This window comes from Dendropsophus ebraccatus, chromosome 7, assembly GCF_027789765.1.
Source record: "Dendropsophus ebraccatus isolate aDenEbr1 chromosome 7, aDenEbr1.pat, whole genome shotgun sequence".
NCBI classification, from domain to species: Eukaryota; Metazoa; Chordata; class Amphibia; order Anura; family Hylidae; genus Dendropsophus; species Dendropsophus ebraccatus.
The window spans coordinates 42,382,389-42,407,319 of record NC_091460.1 but is presented as its reverse complement, the minus strand read 5'-3'; the positions used below and the strand labels follow the sequence as shown (position 1 = coordinate 42,407,319).

Below are 24,931 nucleotides of genomic sequence, written 5' to 3'. Positions count from 1 at the left end.
GTGTCATTGGATTTCAGTTCATACATTTGTCAGAATTGTACAAGTCACCGCACAAAGGATTCATGCTATTGATTTACCGGAGAGTGAAAGAAATCACTAAGGACTGGCGCTTGTTGTGTCAGCTGGGTAATGACTAGCTATACAGATTCTTTTATTTAAAGGTGCCCTTAATCTATAGCTTATTCAGCCTTTCTTTCTTTTCAAGACATTGGCTAATCCTTGTCAACTATTTAAAGTTTTTTTGTTTGTTTTGAAAAATTATATTGTAATGGTTTACATGTGTAAGATGAGTCCCTTACTAATGGGGTGTCTGTAGCTGAGCTGCCTCTGTAAGCCAATCTCACATAACCATGCACCTGGTGTTTATCCATTGATTGTGTGGGGTCCCATACTCTGAATAGGTGGTTATCTCCCGATTCTCCGCCTTCCTGATGTACAGGAGGTCACATATCACATGCTTCTTATCTTCAATGCTCCTTGACTCTTTCTGTCTCTAAAAAGATTGTGTTTCACATGCTGGGCAGCAGATAATTCTGCCATTCAGTGAGAAATTTTATAGTAAGGCATCTTTTAGGGTGTGGTGTTCTATCTATTGCTCTACTCTCTGGAATCATTTGAGACTTTTTCTTTCATATATGGCTTTTTAGGCCAGTAATCCTATATGAGTACTGCACTACTGGCCGGATGATCTTTAGCGCCGCTGAATTCGGATGCGGGTGCATCCCTGCGCTCCTGCAGCCAAACTCACCGCTGCTCACAATAGAGCGTGCGGCCAGAGCCGCATGCTCCATTGTGTGCACTGACAGGGTTTTCTGTGGCCGCTATTCAATGAATAGTGGCCGCAGAAAACTGACATGTCAGTTTCAAGCGGCGCTGCTAGGGATCCCGGCCGGAGTGTATACTATGTGTATACACTCCAGCCAGGATTCCATTGAAGGCAGCACTACGTAAGCTACGTAGTAATCATGGTCATTGTTGCGAATCGGCAAACGGGAGGTAGGCTGAGTAGTAGGTGGTTGCGTTGCGGCACTATGGGGGGTTGTTGTTGCCTTTACATTTTTTTCCACAGCCAGTAACATGCTGTATTCCTATATATGTGAAAGTTACATACACAGGCATATGGTAAAGAAGAACGATTCTTGATATCCTGTGACTTGGTTTTCCCTGAAATAAACGTACATGTTATCAGTTGAATTAGGGATGATAGCATTGGGCTGAATGACATCTGGTCACGCTAAACTTTAAAAGGATTCTCCAGAGGGAACAAAAATTTTCTCTATGATCTAGAGTGGTGTAAAAATAATACGCAAGCTATACTCACCTCTTCTGGTCCCCTGCAGCTGCTGCATCATTTCTAGCCTCCAACTTTTCTTAATCCCTTTGATGTTGCGACCCCACAGAACTGTCCTCCCTAGCCTAACAGTGGCCGCAGCAGTGTCTTTGCTCAGTCAGTGATTGGCTGAGTGAGCAGTTTTTGTCAGCACATCACAGGAAGCAGGGAGTAGCCAAGACCAGCAGTGGGCTGGGAGCACAACCTCAGCAGCTGCAGAGGATCGGTAGAGGTGAGTATAGCTTGTTTATTTTTTGCAACACCCCCAATCATGGAAAAAATTTCATTTTCATCAGACAACCCCTAAAAGCTCCAAAGATTATATAAGGAGCACTTTATGAAATCCCAGACTTTACTGCAGACACAGAGCGCCTGTCGTATGACATTTATTATACTGGTGTCTTATGTGGCAAAGGGGTCTCCAAACCAGGAGCGGGGTACACCTGCCATCCCTACAGCTACACCTCTGAGGTAGGTACCATTAATTTCCTATCCTTACTCCTCCATTTGCATAACATGCGTAATACAGACAATAATTGCTGTATTATAATGATAATAAAGGGAAATAATACAATGTACCAAATAGCGTATCTGTTGGGATTTGTCAGATCACCGTTTGGCTCTAATGATGTTCTTAGTTTGAACATTTGCCCATTGTTGTCTCTTTGGGATTATTCAGCATCCTGTGTTGCTACGATGGGCTGCTAGGTAACCGCAGCATCACACCGAGGTATTGTAAGATTTTATTCCTCCGGAGCCGACAAGCTCAGTCCTGTGCTGATTCCTATCGCGCTCATAAATAGAGATGGATGAACTTATTTGCAAGGGTTTCAATGATTTGCAAATTAATTCCCTATCTGTCTGTCATTTGGAATCATTGTTGAACTGTGGTTGTTGAGCTAAATTGAATTGACTCTCCCCTTGTATGCAATAGACCTGTAGAAAGGCGAGCCAGTGTGTTAAGGTGGAAAGAGATGCCCGTCTCTACTCATAGATCTGTGTTATTCTCACATGTTGAAGTGTCACTGTTATCATAACGTTCAAACTCTAAATCAACAGTAGATGTGATATAAAGCAAGTTTATACATTCATTATTTTTGTTGTGGTTATCATGCTGTAAAACAAAGCTGTACTTACCAGAAATCCAGGTCCAGTCTCCTGAAGGCAGATTTTCTGACACTCAGAGGGCCTGGGACACACAGGACTTTCTGTTTTCTGACTGTTTCCTGTTTATTGGGAAAAAAATGAGTCAGAAAACAGGAAGTGCCATTTTTTCCATGATAACTAAAAAAAAAAAAAGAATGTAAATTTTAAACTTGCTTTATATCACATCTACTGTTGACTTAGATTTTGAAAGCTATAACGACAGTGACACTTTAAGAGTTTTGATCGGTTGAGTTATCAATGCATGCCATTGTGCACTTCACTCCCCATCTCATGGCAGTATATGTGTTTCATTGTAAGTCTATAGAACCCATCTCCTGCAGTGAGTGTATGTGTGACATGTCAAAAGTGACAGGACCCAGTGTACACCCTGTGACCAGCAACCCTGCCATATGACTATGATTGACCTGTCCACAAATAACTACTCCATGTGTTTATAGTGTCCCAATGCCACCTCACCACAAATCCTATATAAAGTAGGGATTGGAGGGTCAGAGCATCTTCATCTTGTAAGAGAAAGATCCACAGATGTTGAGAAACATTGTGCAGTTCCTAAACCTACAGTATATGAATTGATTCTTCCATTGAATTTGGGCTGTCATACAGTGCAAACCATTAAAACGGGTAGATAGAGTTGTCCATCTCTACTCATATCTATAAGCAGGAGAGTCCATAGTCCTCTAAAAATCCAGTGACTGCAGTACTGGGAAAAATAAAGAGTCAATATGGAACAGTCCGCTGCTATTGCCGACTCTATCCATTGTCATAATCCCTTCTCCCAGCTGAGGAGAGCATGAATAATAGATGGAGCTTCATAAATATGGTAATTAAAAGGGGTGTCGTCTGGCGCTACCTCCTGGGTCCTCCGTAATTGAGAATCATCATGCTTGCTGCTGTTGATGTTGATTTCAAGAGACCTGAAGGATGTTTTTGTTACAAAGGCAAATATTTAGTGTAATTAAATGATGCGTTCGGCATTAACTACATGTCTGAATTGTTAGAGTAGGGGCCCGTGCTAACCCAACCGGGCCTGGCTGTCTGTCACTGAAATGTCACCTGGATAACAGGACGTGCGGCATCCGTAATGCCTAATACTCTCTGAGCTACGATTCAGTCAGTCCTTGGGAACTGATCACAGGATTGAGTTACACTTGTCTGTAGATGCATGGTAAGGATCTATATACCATCTTTCCCTGAAAATAAGACATCCCCTGAAAAAAAAAGATGCCGTCCGAAAAAAACACCAGGGCATGCAACTTTGATTCTGTTTAGCCCGCCGCCATTGTCCCCTACATTCATTGTCCATTGCAGAGCAGCTGCATGCAGGACAAGAAGACCTTCACCAGCTGCCACTGTTCCCTTCAGCAGTTGTCACTTGTAAATTTGCAGGCAAGGCATCAAGAGGCCTGTCACCTGCCGCCATCCGCGTTGTCCCCTACCGCTAGATGTACAGCTGCACACAGTCTGCACACCTTCCGCCATACTGTACGCTGTCCCTGCGATGCTGTACGCTATGATGCTTGTCAAGCTAATGTCAGTTGAGATGGATTTTTGGGTTTAGGAACAGACCAAGGGCTAAACAAAGTAGGCAGTTGTCTAGGGCTCCCTTCAGAAGGGGGGGCACAATTTATGGATTTATACATTTTTAACTTTGGGGTGTGAGGAGGGCATTTTGTTACCAGTTCTTGTCCATCTATTGTTGCCCTGGCAATATCTAACGCTTGTCCTGAGAATGCAACATTGGCCCACCAGTAATTATTTTAGTTAATTGTTTTGGGGGCAGCCATGCATATTGTTATAAGAAGGTCCATTCTATGGTCATGTGTGACATATTACATTATGAGGGGAACCTAAAAAAGATGTTATGGGGGCATGAGTTTCAGACACTATTGTGAGACGAAGAATCCATTGTCTATGTAAAACAGTGGAAGGAAGGACATAGGTGGGAGACTCTTACGAAGGGCACCAGTAAAAGACCATATCAGACAATGCTAATAGGTTTATGTATGATATCAAGGGGAAGGTTTACTAAGCGTAATCCTCTAGAATGCTCAGTTTGTGCACTGGACTATTTTTATTCCTCACAGTTTGGGAACATGTCTAGAAAAGTGGATGTAGCTAAACTGCACCAGATTTATTAACAGAAGGGGCCATTAATTTTGCAAAAATATTATTGGAAAGTATTAGGGAGCCAAGAGATGGCTAGTGTGAAAGTGGAAGAGTGTGTAACGTGTCTGGGAAGATGCGCCAAATTTATCACATAGAGTACACCTAAGTTATACATTTGGTCCAGGTTCTGCTTGTCTTGTTTAAATTTAGATGACTATAAATAAATCTGATCCACCGTGTGATAAAGAGTATCTGGTACTGACACTGTTAGGAGTGGTGAGGTATGGTGGATTGATATGAAGGGTATGCTGCAATTACCATACTTGGTTCCAGCTAAAAGGACAAGAGTTCAGGGTGTATAATGGCCGGGTCATCTGTGGCAGAATCCATAGCTGTTTATCAATCTGCCAATTGGATCAGTGCAACAATCAATTCACCTATCCTCTAGTGCAAGTTAATCTATACAACCATTAATCCATACAGCCATTAATCCATACAGCCTGGCATTTTGCACAATTCCCATGTGTAATTTACTGTGGATTTGACGCCCATTTACTGCTAGTCCTGTGGGTAGCCATTGTCAATCTTAAACTGATGACCTTTACTCATGAATATGTTGCCCACAACTGTACTGGATTAGGTAGGCCACAGTCTATTCCCTATCATCTATATCCATTCCATTTCGCCATCTCTTGTTTGACTTAAATGTTGAGCTAATAGTGGGTTGTGGGTCAGATTGTCTTTGCTTAAGAGTTGAGGATTTTTACTGTCTAAGTGTATGCTCTGAGAGCTAAGGCCCTATTACACCAAACGATTATTGTCCGTACCTGATGAAATAGTGCATGTTAAATAACCACAATCAGCCGACATGCACAATGCTGACTGATCGAGGTCTTTTAATATTCCTATTATGTCAGTGACTTCAGTGGGCAGCCCGAACAATCTAAGGATCATTCAGGCAGCCCCTCCCGCTGCGCCCTGGTTGCTGTCTGTGCATGTAATAGCACAGCCAGCAAGCGGGAAACGAAGGGAAGCGAGTGCCGACCTGGCAGGTTGGCACTTGCTTCTCCCTCAGTATTGTGCCGTGTAATACGGCCTTCAGGGTCCTTTTACACATACAGATAAATCGCTTAAGCGTTTGTTTAGGGAACGACAAACAATTATTTTTTCTTTTAAACGATAGACGTTTATACAAGAAGATAAATTGCTATGAAGAGTTGTTAACTCGATCCGTAATTGTGGTCGCATATACACTCACCGGCCACTTCATTAGGTATACCTGTCCAACTGCACGTTACCACTTAATTTCTAATCAGCCAATCACATGGCGGCAACTCAGTGCATTTAGGCATGTAGACATGGTCAAGACAATCTCCTGCAGTTCAAACCGAGCATCAGTATGGGGAAGAAAGGTGATTTGAGTGCCTTTGAACGTGGCATGGTTGTTGGTGCCAGAAGGGCTGGTCTGAGTATTTCAGAAACTGCTGATCTACTGGGATTTTCACGCACAACCATCTCTAGGGTTTACAGAGAATGGTCCGAAAAAGAAAAAACATCCAGTGAGCGGCAGTTCTGTGGGCGGAAATGCCTTGTTGATGCCAGAGGTCAGAGGAGAATGGGCAGACTGGTTCGAGCTGATAGAAAGGCAACAGTGACTCAAATAGCCAACTGTTACAACCAAGGTATGCAGAAGAGCATCTCTGAACGCACAGTACGTCGAACTTTGAGGCAGATGGGCTACAGCAGCAGAAGACCACACCGGGTGCCACTCCTTTCAGCTAAGAACAGGAAACTGAGGCTACAATTTGCACAAGCTCATCGATATTGGACGTTGCCTGGTCTGATGAGTCTCGATTTCTGCTTGAACATGACAATGAGTTCACTGTACTCAAATGGCCTCCACAGTCACCAGATCTCAATCCAATAGAGCATCTTTGGGATGTGATGGAACGGGAGATTCGCATCATGGATGTGCAGCCGACAAATCTGCGGCAACTGTGTGATGCCATCATGTCAATATGGACCAAAATCTCTGAGGAATGCTTCCAGCACCTTGTTCAATCTATGCCACGAAGAATTGAGGCAGTTCTGAAGGCAAAAGGGGGTCCAACCCATTACTAGCATGGTGTACCTAATAAAGTGGCCGTTAACGATGATTTTGAGGTCAGCTCAAAAGATGCGATCAACAACATGCAAACCATTCATCATTCGATCGCTGCTGCGATTACACCAGAAGATTATCGCTTACATTCGAAAAATTATTTTTTTTGCACAATATTTGGCCTCTGTAAAAGGCCCTTTACCCATCCAGATTCACAAGTTTTTGGCTGTTTGTCACTGTCATTAAAAATGTCATTATGCTGTAGAACTAAAAAAAAGAAACAAAACAAAGGGCGCCTTCTGGTGTAGTATATCCAAGTCAGGAGGATAACCAAAGCATAGAATAGTGTGTTCCATCACTTGTGCTAGGTGATAGACACAACTCTATTGTACGCTTATAACAACAAAAACACCGCAGCTTTCACCGGGGACACCACAATCTAATCAGATCAGGACTAGGCTTGATGGAAAAAGCTAGGTTTGATCGAACTTGAACCTAGACGGACCTTCCGCATTTAATTTCTGAAGCCTTCACAGTCCGTGTGAAAGGAAGAAGCATCCCGGGGACCGCCTGGAAATTGGGGATACAGCCTATTACCTAAGCTGAATCCCGGAATTCCAGGTGGTACCCGGGCACGCTCCTCCTTCCGCACGGACCATGAAGACATCAGCAATCAAATGTGGAAGGTCCAGCTAGGTTCGAGTTCGATCGAACCTAGCTTTTTCCAATGTTCGATCAAGCCTAATCAGGATGTGTAACATAGAGACAGCAAATATCCGATACGGACCAACAGAAACAGTTCCCCCTCCAAAGGGATAGTGCAGGTGTCAAACAGAGTAATAGCCAAAACAAAAAGACGCATGGGAATCGCTGTGATTGTGCGCAACAGTCACACACATGAGTTTTTAGAGCTTGAAAGAGGCCCGTCTTTGACATACAGGCCGAAACGTGTTGCTGCAAATAAAACTTTTTAGTTTTTTTGTCTCTGACTAAGCACTTGTGCGTGTGATTGTTGCACACAATCGCATAGGTTCCCATGCGTCTTTTTGGCTATTACTCTGTTTTACACCTGTGCTATGCTTGTGGAGGGGGAACTGTTCCTGTTGGACCGTATCGAGTATTTGCTATCCCTATGTTACACGTCCTGATTAATCTTGATCGAACTTCAGAGAAACCTAGGTTCGATCGAACTCGAACCTAGCTGGACCTTCCACATTTAATTGCTGATGTCTTTATGGTCCGTGCGGAAGGAGGAGCGTGCCCAGGTACTGCCTGGCTTAGGTAATAGCCTGTATCCCAAAATTCCAGGCGGTCCCCGGGATGTCTCTTCCTTCTGTTCCTTCTTCCTCTGTGAACTGTTCCCGTTGGTCCGTAGCGGGTATTTGCTGTCATTATGCCATAGAGACATGGGTAAAGTCTTGATTGGTCAGGGGCTGGGTGCTGAGACCCCCACTGATTTCCAGAACAAGTATAAAGAAGTGCCTGGCCATTCCCTTCTCTCCTTGTCTCTCTCCTCACTGCAGGAGATGGATTCTATAGAAAGTCTTAGAGCATGTCTCCTGCAGCGAGGAGAAAGTTGGGGAGAATGCAGAATTAGACTAGACCCATAGATCACTTTCTGATGATACATTGCCAACCACCGATGTTATTGTATAGGTTGAGTGAATGTTCTCATGTGATCATCTGTAAATGAAGGGGGGTGGGTGTAACGCCTGGAGTAGTGGATTCACTGGACCGACATCAGCGATGGCACTAACCTCACCAGGGAGCGGAGTCTAAGGGGCCGCTGGTTTTCACCAGAGCCCGACGCAAGGCAGGATGGACTTGCTGCGGCAGGCGACCCCCAGGTCGCTACCCCTGGCTTGGTTGCTAGTGACGGCAGGCGAGGCGTGGCAGGAGCAGTAGGCAGGAGATGGTGCTGGCAGAGGTCTGTAGGCGTAACCGCAGGAGACAGGCTGAACACAGGAGCAATGGTGTAACAGGGAAGCAGGAACCAGGAACAAGGACTAGGGACCAGGTAGCGGATAGGAATCAGGAACAACGGGAAGGCAGCGGGCAAGGACTAGGGACAAGGACTGAAGACAGGAACAAGGAACAGGGACTAAGGTCAGGAACAACAGGGGGCTGGGCCAAACGCTATGGGAAGCATGTAGAGGCTCCAACACCTGTAGTGGGGCAGGGCTGGAATATATAGGGAGTGATTGGTGCAACTAACCAATTAGGGGCGGACTGGCCCTTTAAATCTGAGACAGCCGGCGCGCGCGCGCCCTAGGAGGCGGGGACGTGCGCCAGCCGGCACAGACTGAGACAGGAGCGGAGGAGAGGTGAGGCGCCCCCAGGGGCCGAACTAGCAGCAGCGCCGAGTCCCTGCACAAGGACCCTGGCGGCTGCATGGGGCAGGAGGAGGTCGCGGCGGCGGCCCGGAACACGGGACGCCGCCGCGGCCGTGACAGTACCCCCCCCCTTTGGCCTCCCCCTCTTTCTTGCCTGCAGATGGAGGCATCAGGCAAGTCTTGGTATTCCGCTGGTAGGCCGGACAAAGGCTTGGCGGGCTCGGGTGACAACATAGAGTACTTAGGCTGAGGTGACCTCAGACACTGGTTGGAACAGTCCTGACCCCAACTAAGAATCTTCCCGGTTCTCCAGTCCAGCTTAGGGGCATGTAATTGCAGCCAAGGGAGTCCCAGGAGGATGGTGGAAGAAGAATGGGGCAGGACGTAGAAGGAGATCTTTTCCAGATGTGAAGTGCCCAACTGGAGGACTAGAGGTGCGGTCTGGTAGTGCACATGGTCGGTAAGAATCTCGCCCGTGACCGAGGAGATAGTCAGGGGTCTGGCTAGTGGGGTCATGGGTAGCCGCCATCTCTGGACCAATGTAGCTGCAATAAAATTGCCTGCTGACCCAGAATCGAGAAAGGCAGTAGTCTGGAGAGTTTGTCCTGAGGGTGTCTGGATGGAGATTGGCACAGACAACTTTGGAGAGGTGACATTCACACTCACGGGGACCTCTCCCACCGGACCTAGGTGCTGGCGTTTCCCGGACGCTTGGGGACGTTGGGGACATCTCAGCCGAAAGTGATCCGAACCACCGCAGTAGAGGCAGAGATTCAGCTCCAGACGACGAATTCTTTCATCAGGCGTCAGGTGAGCCCGTTCCACCTGCATAGGAATCTCAGGAGTCGGCTGGGACAACGGAACGTCAGGATTCTGGAAGACCGGCGCCAGCTGGTGATGGCGACGGGACAGGCTTAGTCGCCGTTCATGCCAGACCTCCTCCTCTCTCTCAGAAAAACGAGTATCGACCCTGGTGGCCAGTAGGATGAGTTCATTCAGGGAGATAGGTAGGTCTCGTGCGGAAAGCACGTCTCTCACCCGACTGGACAGGCCCCTCTTGAAGGTGGCTATTAGAGCGGCCTCATTCCAGTCTAATTCTGCCGCCAGGGTGCGGAACTGGATGGCGTAGTCACCAACAGAGGAGCTCCCTTGAGAGAGGTTGAGGAGAGCAGTTTCAGCTGAAGAGGCACGGGCAGGTTCCTCAAAGACGGAGCGAAACTCGACTAGGAAGGTTCGGAGATTGGCAGCAACAGGATCATCTCGGTCCCACAGCGGCGTGGCCCAGGCCAGAGCTCTACCCTCCAATAGGCTGATGATGAAAGCCACTTTAGAGCGCTCGGTGGGAAACTGACTACTTAAAAGTTCAATATGCATGGTGCACTGAGTCAGGAATCCTCTGCACAACTTGGAGTCACCAGAGTATTTGCTTGGGAGAGCCAGTCAAAGTGTAGAAAAAGTAGCAGGAGGTGGTGTGCACTGGGCTGTAGTATGCTGCTGTAAGGCGGCAGTGAGTTGCTGGATCTGCTGCGACTGTTGCTGGATTTGTTGAGCCTGTTGGGCGACCACTCGGGCTATGTCGCGGATATCAGGCACCTCGCCGGGATCCATGGTTGGAGCCTACTGTAACGCCTGGAGTAGTGGATCCACTGGACCGACACCAGCGATTGCACTAAACTCACCAAGGAGCGGAGTCTAAGGGGCCGCTGGTTTTCACCAGAGCCCGCCCCCCCAGGTCGCTACCCCTGGCTTGGTTGCTAGTGACGGCAGGCGAGGCGTGGCAGGAGCAGTAGGCAGGAGATGGTGCTGGCAGAGGTCTGTAGGCGTAACCGCAGGTGACAGGCTGAACACAGGAGCAAAGGAGTGACAGGGGAGCAGGAACCAGGAACAAGGACTAGGGACCAGGTAGCGGATAGGAATCAGGAACAACGGGAAGGCAGCGGGCAAGGACTAGGGACAAGGACTGAAGACAGGAACAAGGAACAGGGACTAAGGTCAGGAACAACAGGGGGCTGGGCCAAACGCTATGGGAAGCATGTAGAGGCTCCAACACCTGTAGTGGGGCAGGGCTGGAATATATAGGGAGTGATTGGTGCAACTAACCAATTAGGGGCGGACTGGCCCTTTAAATCTGAGACAGCCGGCGCGCGCGCGCCCTAGGAGGCGGGGACGCGCGCCAGCCGGCACAGACTGAGACAGGAGCGGAGGAGAGGTGAGGCGCCCCCAGGGGCCGAACTAGCAGCAGCGCCGGGTCCCTGCACAAGGACCCCGGTGGCTGCATGGGGCAGGAGGAGGTCGCGGCGGCGGCCCGGAACACGGAACGCCGCCGCGGCCGTGACAGTGGGCTTGTTTTTCTGGGTCATTACCTCATGGACAACTCTCATCCCAGCCATTAAAAGTCTGTGGTACTACAATGAATAGTGTTTGCAGCATCCCAAGGATGAGGGATTCCTGGATAGAAATCTTAAATATGCCTGGACAGTCTTGTAGATTTTACATGTACTCACAGTAATGCATTAATAATGCATGCAATCTAAAAATAATAAAAAATTCACATCGCTCTCGGACCCACTGCACAGCACTTCTGGGATCAGGGTTGGCACATGCAGCGACTGAGGCAGGACACTGATTGGCCGAGCAGGCAAGACAAAATGGAAAGATTTCAAACAAATTGTGACTACTCCCTATTAGTTGCCATCAACACTGAGAGGGTAGCCTACCTCAGGGGTAGACTGAAACTCTCCAAATACCATCAAAATTCACCCATGTCCCTTTAAGGGTCCATTCACACGCACAGGTTCTGCAACATCAAAACTGTGCAAGTGAATGGACCCTAAAAGTAAATCAGATCTTCCATGTTCATCTCTGATGGCAGTCTTCAATCTAACAGTCCAAGAATTGTTGGGTTAATGGGTTAATTATGTGCATCTTTAGAGGAACACAATACCAATGGCATACCGCCCTATAGCCCACTTCCTGCAGCTTATTACTGGCAGTTCATCTATGGGAAATACAGCATATACCCTGTCGCTGAGCTGACGTCAACCATGATTGCAATTCTTGTTCCTATGTTCTAAGAAAAGAAGAATCAATATTAGAAGTAATCAATAGTCTATAAATAAAAGGAAGGGAGTGGTCAAAATGTTTTCTTTTGTCCCTTAGACTATTTTTTCTCTTGTTACCATTGTCTAGAATGACACAATGCCATCTTTTCTATAAGCTGAACTCTAGTTAACCAAATAGAGGATCCCCAGAAAAGAAGTCCTCCAGAAATCCCGGCCCTTCTTCATTTCCTAAAAATAGGATCTACGGGAGACTCCAAAGCTAGGAACATGGGAAATGTTGTTAACCTTTAATTGTAGTAAAGGTTTCTAAAAAAAAAAAAAATATATATATATATATATATATATATATATAATTTGTCTGGATTGTCTGGAATAAGTAAAGTCCCCAGGAGAGCATATTAATCTTTACTGCTGCATGCTGTCCAAACCAATCTCTGAAAGTCTCTTTTCAGCGGAGCCAATAACATTGGAAAATTGTTGAAGTGTAAGATTACTGGATTCACTGTCAGATTGGTGTGCATATGTTTCAAGATTTAAGCTGGCTCATTGGAAAAGAAATCGGGAAAAAAGTAGGGTTGGGCCTTAGAGTTTGCTATATACATCTTATATGCCAAAATTGAAAAGAAAACCTTCTGAATTCAGATTCAGCAAAGTCACAAACAACAGTTTAGTAACAAAAACGATAAATCATCCACCTATGCAGCTACGTCAGGATTATCCCTGTATATTTGAATACCCAAGATACCCTGGTTGGATTTATTTTTTCTCCAAAAGGATTGATAGGTTAGTATAAATATTGTTGGAGACAGGGGACACCTTTAGTCACATTATAGATCTGAAGGGGAGAAGACAGATTATTACTAACAAGGACCAGACCCATAGAAATGAGCTTAACTCCAGCATGCGTGAGTCCAATCGGCTGTATCCCTGTTTTTCTGACCCCCTAGGGCTGCATCCAACCTTTTCATCCAGCAGTAATCAGATGCTGAATGATCAGACTCAAGCATGCTCAAGTTGCGCTTATCTCTACACCTAAACCCACATGTTGCCAAGTTGCCTCAAAATGGGGCCATTGTGACCCAACAGATGCCTTTTTGGTATACAATACAAATTCCTTTATTTGTATAGTGCATCCTATTCCATAGTACCTTACATAGCTTGTCATTAGAGATGAGTGAACTTTGAGCATGTTCGAGTCGATCCGAATCCGAACTTTCGGCATTTGATTAGCGGTGGCTGCTGAAGTTGGATAAAGCCCTAAGGCTATGTGGAAAACATGGATATAGTCATTGGCTATATCCATGTTTTCCAGACAACCTTAGAGCTTTATCCAAGTTCAGCAGCCCCAGCTAATTAAATACCGAACGTTCGGGTTTGGATCGACTCGAACCCGAACCTGGTTCGCTCATCTCTACTTGTCATCAATCAAATTAGTCCATTGTCTTTTTTTGAGATTGACCAAAGTATTCCAGTCCTCATGGCCCACCAACAGGTCATGTTTGAGGCTATCCTATACAAAGAACACCTGATGCACTCAGTATAATTATATCACCTGTGAAATTCTAAGGAAATCCTTAAAACATGACCTGTTGGTGGGCCATGAGGACTGGAATTGAGAAGGACTGTCCTAGAGTGTTTTATAGTATATCAAGAAAAAAAAACATTAGGATCCAGTGTTTCATACTTACAGGTCTCTCTAGTTGCACCATCTCGGAAATAGTTTTCTATATGAGAGTATTTGGCAATTATTTGCCCAGTTTGTTTCGAAGCTTATGGAAAGACCACCTACAGTAAACCACTGTAGAACTGGTATTTTCTAGCTCAATATATAATATATAATATAATTGCTGTAAGACGACTTGTCTGAACAGATTTCTGAAAAAAAGCTGAATTTTGCATGATACCGATATGGTGCCAGTTTTTGTCAGCTCTCATTTCTCATTCCTTAACAGAATATATAGACAAGGTGAAAACTTGTGACAAAGTCAGATGAAGCAGGAGCTGTATAATGAAACTACAATCTGTACTGCCTGGCACGTATACCGACTCAGAGGCTAAGCCCTACACAGTAGAATATCTGTACCCATAGCCAAAGGAGAGAAATGATATTAATATAATTCCCCATCCACCTCGGGGGAAGTAGCTTATTGCAATAACAATAGGCAATTCCATACACCCCGCTCACCAGACACCGGATCACCCAGCTGTATGAGATCCATCACCTTCTTGAGCACCCTTATTGGAAAGCATCGTTCCTCATGTACTGCCACCCGTAATCAGCCAGCTCCCTAAGGAACCATAAAAAGTTAAGGTCTGAGCTTATACTATTTCGACCGTTAACAAGTGCTAATGTATGTATGTATGTATGTACCTACCCTGTTTCTTCAAAAAATAAGCCCTACCCTGAAAAAAGCCCTAACTTGATTTTGCAGGGTTCTTGGAGTTGGCTTGAAATGCAACCACTTCTTCAAAAATAAACTCAAGTTAAAGTCAGTGCCTCTAGTGCCGGGTTATGTCACTTGATTTCTTAAAGATGGAGAATAGGCATACAGTAGCTTCTAACTGGACAAGTCCCCCGCTACCACCGGTGTCAGAATGGCCCACCAGAGTACCAGAGGATCCTCGGGTGGGCCCCTTAGCTTAAGAACATGCATAAACACTGACTGACATGTTGTTTCTCACTGGTTCTTCACTGGTGGGCCCCCAGGATCATTTTCTCTGGTGAGCCCCAGATACCCCAGTCCGACACTGCCTGCCACAGCAGGGCAAAATCTGCTCACCCTCACCAGAGTTCACCTCCTGAGTTCTCAAATGTGGACTGAATTTTCAAATAGATTCGCTCATTCACTAGTATACTGTGTAGGTATCAGTACATTTTTACCCCAAGACAACATACATTTGAAAAAAAAAAAGCTACTCCAAGGGTTACAGGAAAGGAATCGAGCATAATGTGTGATTGTTGTTCATGAAAAAAATAAGACCTACCCCAAAAATAAGCCCTAGCCCTTTTTACTGAGTAAAAATATTATATAAGACCCTTTCTTATTTTCAGAGAAAAACGGCATGTACGTAGAAGTCGCTGGAGGTTCTCAGAACTAGCAATATCTCTGATATAGTGGAGTCATGAGGGCAACAAGGATTTTTCTGGTCTTCTAGTACTGTTTCTTTTTTTTTTTCTTCTAGTACTAGTTTTTCTGGTCTTTAAGGGTCTGATAATCTGTCTGCATATAGTAAAAAATTGCCTTTGATATCGGATTGATCATTGTTGATGGATGGCCATTTGTTAGTATTCTCCCCAGTACCTGGTTGTATTGGCTTGAAGATCTCATGAGATCAGAAACCGAGGTAATTCCAAAGGCTTCACTTACTTTTTCTTGCAGCTGTACTTTTTTCTTCTGTTTAGCAGCTTTATCAGAAGGAAAAAAAATTCCACTTCCATTGACCGCCCGATTATATGTATTTAATGCTCATGCACATCTTCACACGTCCCATTATACAATAATAAATGTTAATAGGAAAATAGAAATAAAGACGAGTAATTACTTGTCGTAAATACATTCAGTTTATGGGCAGCACAAGTTTACATAATTATAACTCGCTTTTCCTATTAACGGCAATATGTAATATCTTCCGCTATTTACAAGCGTAATGGGAAATTTTAATGGCCAGAAGAACAAATGTGTTTAACAGCGTGGACCGTCAGAGTGATAAATTGTAAGGGGCTATTCACATTATGTTGTCACTGTTAGTCTGGTGTATGCAAATGCTTATTGCCTATTTGCCAGATTTGTCCATTCGATTCCTATGTCATGTGTAAATATTTGGATTATTCTACAGGGTGGACTAGATGGACCTGTGGTATTTTTTCTGTGGACTAGCTTCTATTTTTTTGCTACACCTTTTAATACAGGAAAATTCTTTAAGAAAATCTATACAGTGTGGTATACTGGATTTTACTGTCACTGGCAAACATGCAAATTTATATCATAGAATTTGATAAGTTTGGCTTTACATTCTGCATACACATCGGGTAATTGATGTTTTATGTGCATGTGAGTTGAGTGTAACTCACACCTTTTTATGAACGTGATAATTTGTTGACATGCCTATACATAGAGGCAACTGTGTAGGATATAAGCATAGATTTTTATGGAAAGAGTCTGAATATTTTATGAATAAAGACCACCTATATGAAGCCATATCCTCTGGGGAGTGCACCTGCGGGATGGATTTATTATGGGAGTAATACTGTAGGTTGCTCCTGTTATATGGTTACTAATTGGTACAGTGATGTAAGCTACTTACCTCTCTCTGTGGCTCCTCAGTGCCGTGTCACAGGGTCCAGGAACCCTGCCAGAAGGCATTTTCCTCCAAGTTCTGATGTTGTCACGACTGGACTGCCCCATCAGCCAATCGGTAACTGCAGTGGTGTCCCACCTTAGTCACTGACTGGCTGAGCAGGCAGTCCATCAGTCGGGTCAGCCCTAGGAGATCCAGGAGTGGTAAGCAGAGGGATGGGAAGAGGTAAGTGGTAAATGTTTATTATGTTCCCCACTGCCCCTGCTGGCTGACAAATTGTAAAAATTACCAGACTTCTCCTTTAAAGTAAGCTGGGATTGAAATCCACTGCTTAGGGCCCCCTATTATTCGGGTTGATTATTACATTGCCTTGTGTAATAGGACCAAAGACTGGCCAACAAATGAGCAAACGCCTGTTTGATCTTTTTGAACCGCTAAAAAATCTTTGGCCCTCTGTCCATGTAATAGTGGATGTGCGGCAGGGAGAGGGTGACGCAAACAATCTATTGAGTATGTGGCCTGGATGCAAGATAGAGCCTTGTGAAGGCTTTGTAAATGAGCGTGGATCTGCAAGAGCACAGATGGATGAAGACAATGAAATCAGTCCCTAATAGTTGTATACAAAATCACAAATCCTTGGTCCAGGTACTTGGTTGACATCTGTATACAGAGAAATATGGGTCTAGACCAGGGATGGGGAACCTTCAGCCCTCAAACTGTTGTAAACCTACACTTCTCATCATGCCAGGGACAGTCAAAGCTTCACTTTGGCTGTCTAGGCATGATGGGAAGTGTAGTTTTGCAACAGCTGGTAGGCCGAAGGTTTCCCATCCCTGGTCTAGATGATCTTACAGCATTTTCTCCCACGTCTGCCTAAAAGGTTTGTACAGCACATGAAGTCACACTCATATGCATCCACGTTACTAGAGGTCACCCATGAGGGAAGTGTAAAATGTACCCAAATGGGAGGGCACAGGACTTCTCATCGAGCGGCACACCATGGAAGATGAAAGAGTTAATAATTACTTTCTATTTTCCCAAAGCTGTTGTAGGCTACGAAATGACAAATCTGCCATTAGTTATGCAGCTATAAAGGACATATCACTGACTAACTAGTCAGATCTGCTATTAAGGTGTCTGGGGAGGCGATAACTCCTACAGATATTGTTATATCATCCAAATCATCCACAGGGAAAAGTCATTTTATGCTTGTAATTCACTCATCTATACAGTACAGTATGTGCTAGTCCTATAGAATTGCCAATCAGTTATTGTACGCTGCATAGATATGACATGTATACCGTGATCCAAGCAGATGGGACACAGTAGAATTGTTTTACCAACCTTTTTTTTACTATTATTTCTAGGTCACGGTCCTTGTCCTCTTTGCCTTGGCGTTTCTGGCCTGCGTGGTATTCCTAGTAGTCTACAAGGTGTACAAGTACGATCACGCCTGTCCTGAGGGATTTGTGCTCAAGGTAAGATGAGAAAAAACAAACTCTTCTTATATTAACATCAAGCACAACTTACGTGGGAAACAAAAGCAAAATATCAAAGAGTAGGAGTAGGAGAACTACCTGCCCCGGATTAGATACATCTGAGGATTTCTGTCTCCTCAGGACCACTGGCACTTAGGCCTATGTGTATACACAGCAGAAGGGAAATTACCCAATACTCGAGGGATGGACGTATTATGGAGGTTTTGACTATAAAGAATCCTGAGCTAATGAATGACATGGTTTATTATTACTAGTGAATTGCAATCCATCAGAGAATTGTCTTCTTTACGAGGAATCCACTAGAGACACATGAAGGAGCCGCTTTATGACAAGCAGGGGCCCATATATTGTTCTCTGTTTTATTAGAGTTTGGGGCCTGTTGGGTAGGGTTCATTTTGTTGGCTTTTTTTGTGAGACTCAAAAACACATCCGGCTGCATTTTTGAGTGCCACAGAAATACTGTATACGCTCAGAAACAGACCAAATGTCCTCTTCTATTAAGAAAAAAAATCTCACTGCGCCCCATCTATGACACTGCTAACCAGTCAGAAACTAGCCCTCTATACTATACTGTGACTTCATTGTACATTGTCATTGACATCGTAGGGATGGTCCGAACCCGCCGAGGTTCAGGTTCGGCTGAACCCGAACGCTCGGCATCGGATTACCGCTGTCTGCCCGCTCCGTGCAGCGGGCGGATACAGCGGGAGGACCGCCTGGAAAACTGGGATACAGCCTATGGCTATGGCTGTATCCCAGTTTTCCAGGCGTTCCTCCCGCTGGATCCGCCCGCTGCACAGAGCGGGCAGACAGCGGTAATCATTGCGGATGGTTCAGGTTCGTACGAACTCCGTATGAACTCGGTTCGGACCATCCCTAATCACCAGAGATCAGAAACTAATCTTTTACAGACATTGGTGTGACCTCATAATGTTCACTCTATGACATCACTAGCAGTCATAACACATTAACCTGCGACATAGTATGTGCGACTCCACGGTGCTCCCTCTATGGCACCACTAGCAGTCATAACTTAAAGTGACTCTGTACCCACAATCTGACCCCCCCCCCCAAAAAAAAAAAAAAAAACACTTCTACCTTGGGATAGCTGCTTTTAATCCAAGATCTGTCCTGGGGTCCTTTCGGCAGGTGACGCCGTTTTTTTCCTTAAAAACAACTTTTAAACTGGCAGCCCCGTGCCCAACGGCCGTGGCCTAGATTGTGTATGCATTAGGCTGGCACAACCTCTCTGTCCCTCCTCCCCGCCCTCCTCATCATTAGGAATGCTCCATGCAGATTGTCTGCTATTCCCCACCTGTGTCAGCCCGCCACATGGGCTGGATCGTTAAGGCACCTGTGCAATGTTCAGACAGGAGAAAATGTTCCATTGGTATTCCTAATGATGAAGAGGGTGGGGAGGAGGGACGGAGGGGTGGTGCAAATTTAGGGCACAGATACTCTAAGCCCCGGACGTTGGGCACAGGGCTGCAAGTTTAAAAGTTCTTTTTTAAGGACAATAACTGCATCACTTGCCGAACAGACCCCAGGACAGATCTTAAATTAAAAGCAGCTATCTGAAGGTACAAGTGGTTTGGGGGGGGGGGCAGATTGTGGGTACAGAGTCACTTTAACCTGCCACATAGTATGTGTAACTTCACAGAGCTCCCTCTATGACACCACTAGCAGTCATAACTTAACCTGCTGCATAGTATGTGTGACCTCACAGTGCTCCCTCTATGACATCACTAGCAGTTATGACATATTAACCTGCCACATAGTATGTGTGACCTCACAGTGCTTCCTCTGTGACATCAGCATCAGAAACAAATCTGCTACATACAATGGTCGCTATGGCTTTGTCTATATTATAACAGACCAATGGCAAATTAAACAGCTATACAGACAGTGGGACTTCGCTACATTTCATCAATGACATCACCAAAAACTGAGAAACTACCTTCTACACAGCCTGGCTGACCTCATTGTACTCCCCCTGTGATATCACCAATCAGAAAGCAAACTCCTACACAGCAAATAGCTACAATTTTGCATTTATGAATAATTTATAATGTTTAGAAGAAGAAAGCGGGAATGGAGCTGTTCACGATCATCTTGGCAAAAACATGAAACGGGGAAATTCTATGCTCTAAAAGAGAACATGTTCCATTTGAACTTGTTCTTTCGGGATTACATGAAGATGGATTTTAAAAATACTTTACAGCGAGAAACAAAATTGGTGTCACTAAAATGGGACATACATGGAGTGTAGAGGCAGATCCTGGTGAGGGGCATCACTTAGGTTTTGAAGGTCTATGATTTTACATTAGTTTTGTTTAAGATTGCGTGGTTCAGATGCTTTCGACCCCTGCAAGTTGACCCCTTCTATACTGTGTCACACATCATCCCTCCAAACTGCTTGTAATTCTTCACCCTTGGACTATTTCGCATACAAGGCATGAACAGCCCTTGGGAAGATAGTAGATTCGACTTGTGGATGGATATAAGAGAGCGGCATATGAGTCAGATCCAGTGACCTGTACATGTAATATAGCCTTTCAGTAGTGACCTTTGCATTTCCTTCTGGTATGTCAACCCCAATAATAAACTGCAGTAGCAGATTTGCATTGACTGATCTGACAAAGGGTCCATTGGTAATACCATTGGCCTAAGTTCAAGTGTGATGAAACCTTGACGCATCAATCATATGTCATGCAACATAAATAGGTCTATTCTGGTGGTACTGATGGATTCATCATGAACATTCATAGACATGAAGCAAAGGATGCTGTTATTATTATTATTATTTCAACACCTAAGGGTCCTATTACACGGAGCAATAATCGTCCAAATCGGCCTGATTTGGCCGATTATCACTCTGTGTAAAAGAAATAATGATCAGCTCCAGAGCTGAGGCTGCAGCTTAAGAGCGGCCAGTCTGAGCTGACAGACAGCTCAGCCAATCACTGTCCGGGACTGTCGCGGCCAGTGATTGGCTGAGCGGCCTGTCAGCTTAGGCAGGCTGCTCTGAAGCTGCCGCCACGGGACGGAAAGGCATGTAGAGCGCAGGAGAAGATTTGGAGTGTGGACAGATAATATATTAGCTGTTTGGGCAAGGGCTGCACGGACATCGCTAACAATGTCTGTGGAGCCCTTGTTAAATGATAATCAGGCCGTGTATCAGGCCCAGTAAACGAGCGCCAATTTAGCAGATCGTTTACAGTGTTGATCGGCCTGTGTAATAGCATCCTAGCCGCTGCAAGGGACACCTTGTCACGGTTGTCTCAACAGGCAACAGTATATGGGCGCTAGGGGTCACCCACAGGTGTGCTATGTCCATGTAGTGGTGTGTAGTAGGTCTGCTATGGTGTGCAGCAAAGTAGGACTACTAGGATGTAGAGATAGAGGCAGCTGCAACAATAATGGCAACAACAATTTCTCCTTTACTTTTAACTTCTTCCAGTTCAGTAATGCAGATCTTACCACAATAGTAGAATCCCAATCTTGAATACACAGTGCCTAGAAATACTTGGTTAGAGCAAGGTACAAGATGCTTGGACGTTGTGCTGGTGACAGGGTGACCCAATGTGAAGAAATTCCGGCACTTACAAAAGTTCTTTCTGCAGTTCTATTTACATCCCAATAGTATAAATTACAGTAAGATGCGGTTTGGCGCAACGGCCTTCATGATGACACATTTGAATAAATCAGAGCATGTTGGTCATTTTGGAATATATTGGAAGTAACATGGCCGAATTTCTTGAACTATATTCATTCAAACTATATACCATTTAAACTTATGAATGTGACCCCATAACAGTGCCAGCCAATGTAGCCTCTTCATAGTGCTAGCTACAATGCCCAGGGTGAGCTATAGTGCCCTTTCTCTTATCTAGGAAACTTGTGACACCATTACTATTTGCCTTGGAAACGAATATAAACTTAAATATTGCCCTTTTTCCCTTTTTTCATATACAACAGGAAATCCCTCTGGTTGTTTAAAATTTTAGAAACGTGTCGACTTTCATTGAGAAACAGTGCCACACCTGTCCCTATAGATAGTGTCTGGTATTGCAGCTTAACTCTACTTACAAGAATAAAGCTGCAATACCAAACACTACCTATGGGGCTGTTTTTGGAAGAAAGCAGCCATGTTGTTCTTATCTTGGACAACTCCCTTTAAGAAGGAGCACAGGAGGTAGAAGAGGCCAACATAAAGTAAATGTTCCATCTGTTACGTCAGTGAAAGCCGTAACCGGGCATTGAGGTGTAGGTGGAGGCCTAGATGCCGACTTGGCAGCAGAGTTAGGGAAATGTCATTATTGCATTAGTCTTGTCTTTGAAGTGGTTGGCGATATCTTAAGCCGTGATGGGGTTAGCGGGTGAGGAGCTTTCTGACTGAAGTCCTATCGATCTCCTGCCTGTTTTAATGCACTCAGTAATTGCCCTTTCTTGACTCCGCGTCCCAGACTGTGTGCACTTAACATTAGAAAACATTGATGTCACTTGGTATTTGTTGACCTGTAAAGCTTCGCCTGAAAGTGTATTCTTCAAGTTTCAAAAAGTACTTTGTGTTCTGCGGCGAAGACTAATATGACTACCCCGGGCGGGATTGTATTGTGAGTCACTCGGTCGGGAAGAAAAGAAACCTCAAGAGCACATTTTATTATGTGAAGAATAACACAGCATGTTCTAGAAATTAGCTCAAAGCGATGTCTAAATTACACCTGGATATGAAAACGATATCACGATGTGCCGGACTCACTGCTAATAAAGAAATCTGCCTTCATTCCAGTAATTAAATCAAATGGATTCTGGAAGAAAGGAAACATTTTCTATTTAGGGAAATGGAAAAACATGACAATTACCAAACAGCAGAGTCCGTGCCGAACATTCACGAGGAGGCTGCGGCGGCTCTAGGAAGCCTACATCCATATAAGAACTGCCAAGTCATGAGTACTCAATGATGGCAGCAATTTTATATATATATTGCTTATTATACTCTGGATGAGAATAAGGATGAAACAGCTGGCTCCAAATGCATACATAAAGGCATGATCCACCATCTTACTCCGCTGTCATAAGGTATATGTCTATGAGTACTTATCCCCATGTAGGCGAACATATCAAATTGCTGCTAGGTTGGTCCCATCTAAGCTTTCTTTAGATGTAAAGGTATTAAAGGGGTTGTTCAGCATTAGAACTCAGTTTCATTGAAGTGAATGGAGCTTGAAAGGGTTATCCAGTGCTACAAAACATGGCCACTCTTCCCCCTCTCTTGTCTCCAGCTTGGGTGGGGTTTCAAACTCAGTTCCATTGAAGTAAATGGAGCTTAATTGCAAACCGCACCTGAACTGGAGACAAGAGAGGGGGAAAAGTGGCCATGTTTTTGTAGCGCTGGATAACCCCTTTAACTGCAAACCACACCTGAACTGAATTGTGTTGTCTCTGGAATAAAGTTATCCAGTACCTTTCTAACAAACCCCATGTGGGAAATTTATCAAACTGGTGTAAAGTAGAATTGTCTTAGTTGCCCCTAGCAACCAATCAGATTCCACTTTTCATTCCTCACATATTCTTTAAAAAATTAAAGGTGGAATCTTGTTGCTAGGGGCAACTAAGACAATTCTACTTTACACCAGTTTAATAAATCTCCTCCCCTTGTGTTTTGGCAGGACCAACTGATTATCTAATGCAGGGGTGTCTAACTTGCGTCCCTTTAGCTGTTGTAAAGCTACAATTCCCAGCATGCCTGGACAGCCAAAGCTTTAGCTGTCTAGGCATGATGGGAATTGTAGTTTTGCAACAGCCACCGGTATTTAAATGCCGACTGATTGGGCTCATCTCTATTTGACACCTGTGATCTAACGTGTATGGGGATTTCCCGCAAATCCTCGACTGAATGGGCTAAAGAAGAATCCTGTGCAATGAAGCTTCCCAATGTGAACTTTGCCTATTCTCTAGAAGTTTTATTTTAATTGTGCACTGGTTGTATATACATTAACATAGCATTGCTTAGGACGGGCAGCATGAAAGAGGCCCTAAACAAGATGAAGAGGGTATAGCTCCAAAAAGGCAGCTCCACTCAGCTCATAAAAACAAGAACAATGCTGAGCCCCGAAAAAGCATGTCTTCCATTACAGTATCTGCAGCATGGATGCGATCTGCATTGCAGTCCTTTATCTGCAGTGTGAACTTTCCTTCACCTTTACATGATCCACCCCCGTCCATCATCCCCTTGATCAGGAATAGGAATGAGCTATCCTAACCTCAGAGACAGAAATTAGAATTTGTTGCATGGCTTCTTAGATTGGGCTCCATGGGGCTGTATCCATCATACATACATGGGTATAGATGGCCCATTGAATTGAAGTTACTTATGAATTTACATACTCTATGAGTCATATACTGGAATTCCTGAGGGCAAAGTTCAAGTTAAATACAGTAATTGACTCTCATTTAATATATCACATAGACGGATTCAATAAAAAAAATCCATAGTAATAAGAAGCTCCTGGCAAGTGTTAATGTGCAGGTCACAGCGCGGAGTGCTAAGCCTGTTAATGATACTGTATGTACAGTTATGTAGTATGGCTGCACGTCCAACACACAGTTATAGATGTCATTGCAGAGCTAAGCCTCAGGTATCTGCAGGAATCATTATGGGATAGAATATATTGTGCACAATGTCACCGTCATACTTGGGAACTAAACACGAAGGCTACTATTACACTGTGGTTAAAGTGGATGTCTGCCGGGAGAGCTTGTGGTGCATATATCAAAGGTATCTATAGGGCCCCATTCATCCAAAGGAGGCCAAAACAGTATCCTTCTACCTATAGGCCAGCATACTTTATATATACATAGTGCACATAGACACTAGTGTTGAGAGAGCATGCTCTGCTGATCATAGTGGTTAAAGGGGTATTCCAGGAAAATTTTCTTTTTCCCTATCCACAGGATACCCCCCGCCGATCTCCATATCGGGTCCCAACTTCTGTATTATAATAAGAGCCACGAATATGGCATGTGACCCG

General features: G+C 44.6%; 1 protein-coding gene across 1 annotated transcript in view; it reads left to right on the top strand.

The window, feature by feature from the left end:
* NSG1 (neuronal vesicle trafficking associated 1) overlaps positions 1-24,931 on the top strand; it is a 63,341-nt gene that overhangs the window by 16,450 nt on the left and 21,960 nt on the right. The window contains exon 4 of the mRNA XM_069977401.1: positions 17,766-17,876. Coding sequence (XP_069833502.1) covers positions 17,766-17,876 — 111 coding nt within the window. The remainder of the gene's footprint in view (positions 1-17,765; positions 17,877-24,931) is intronic.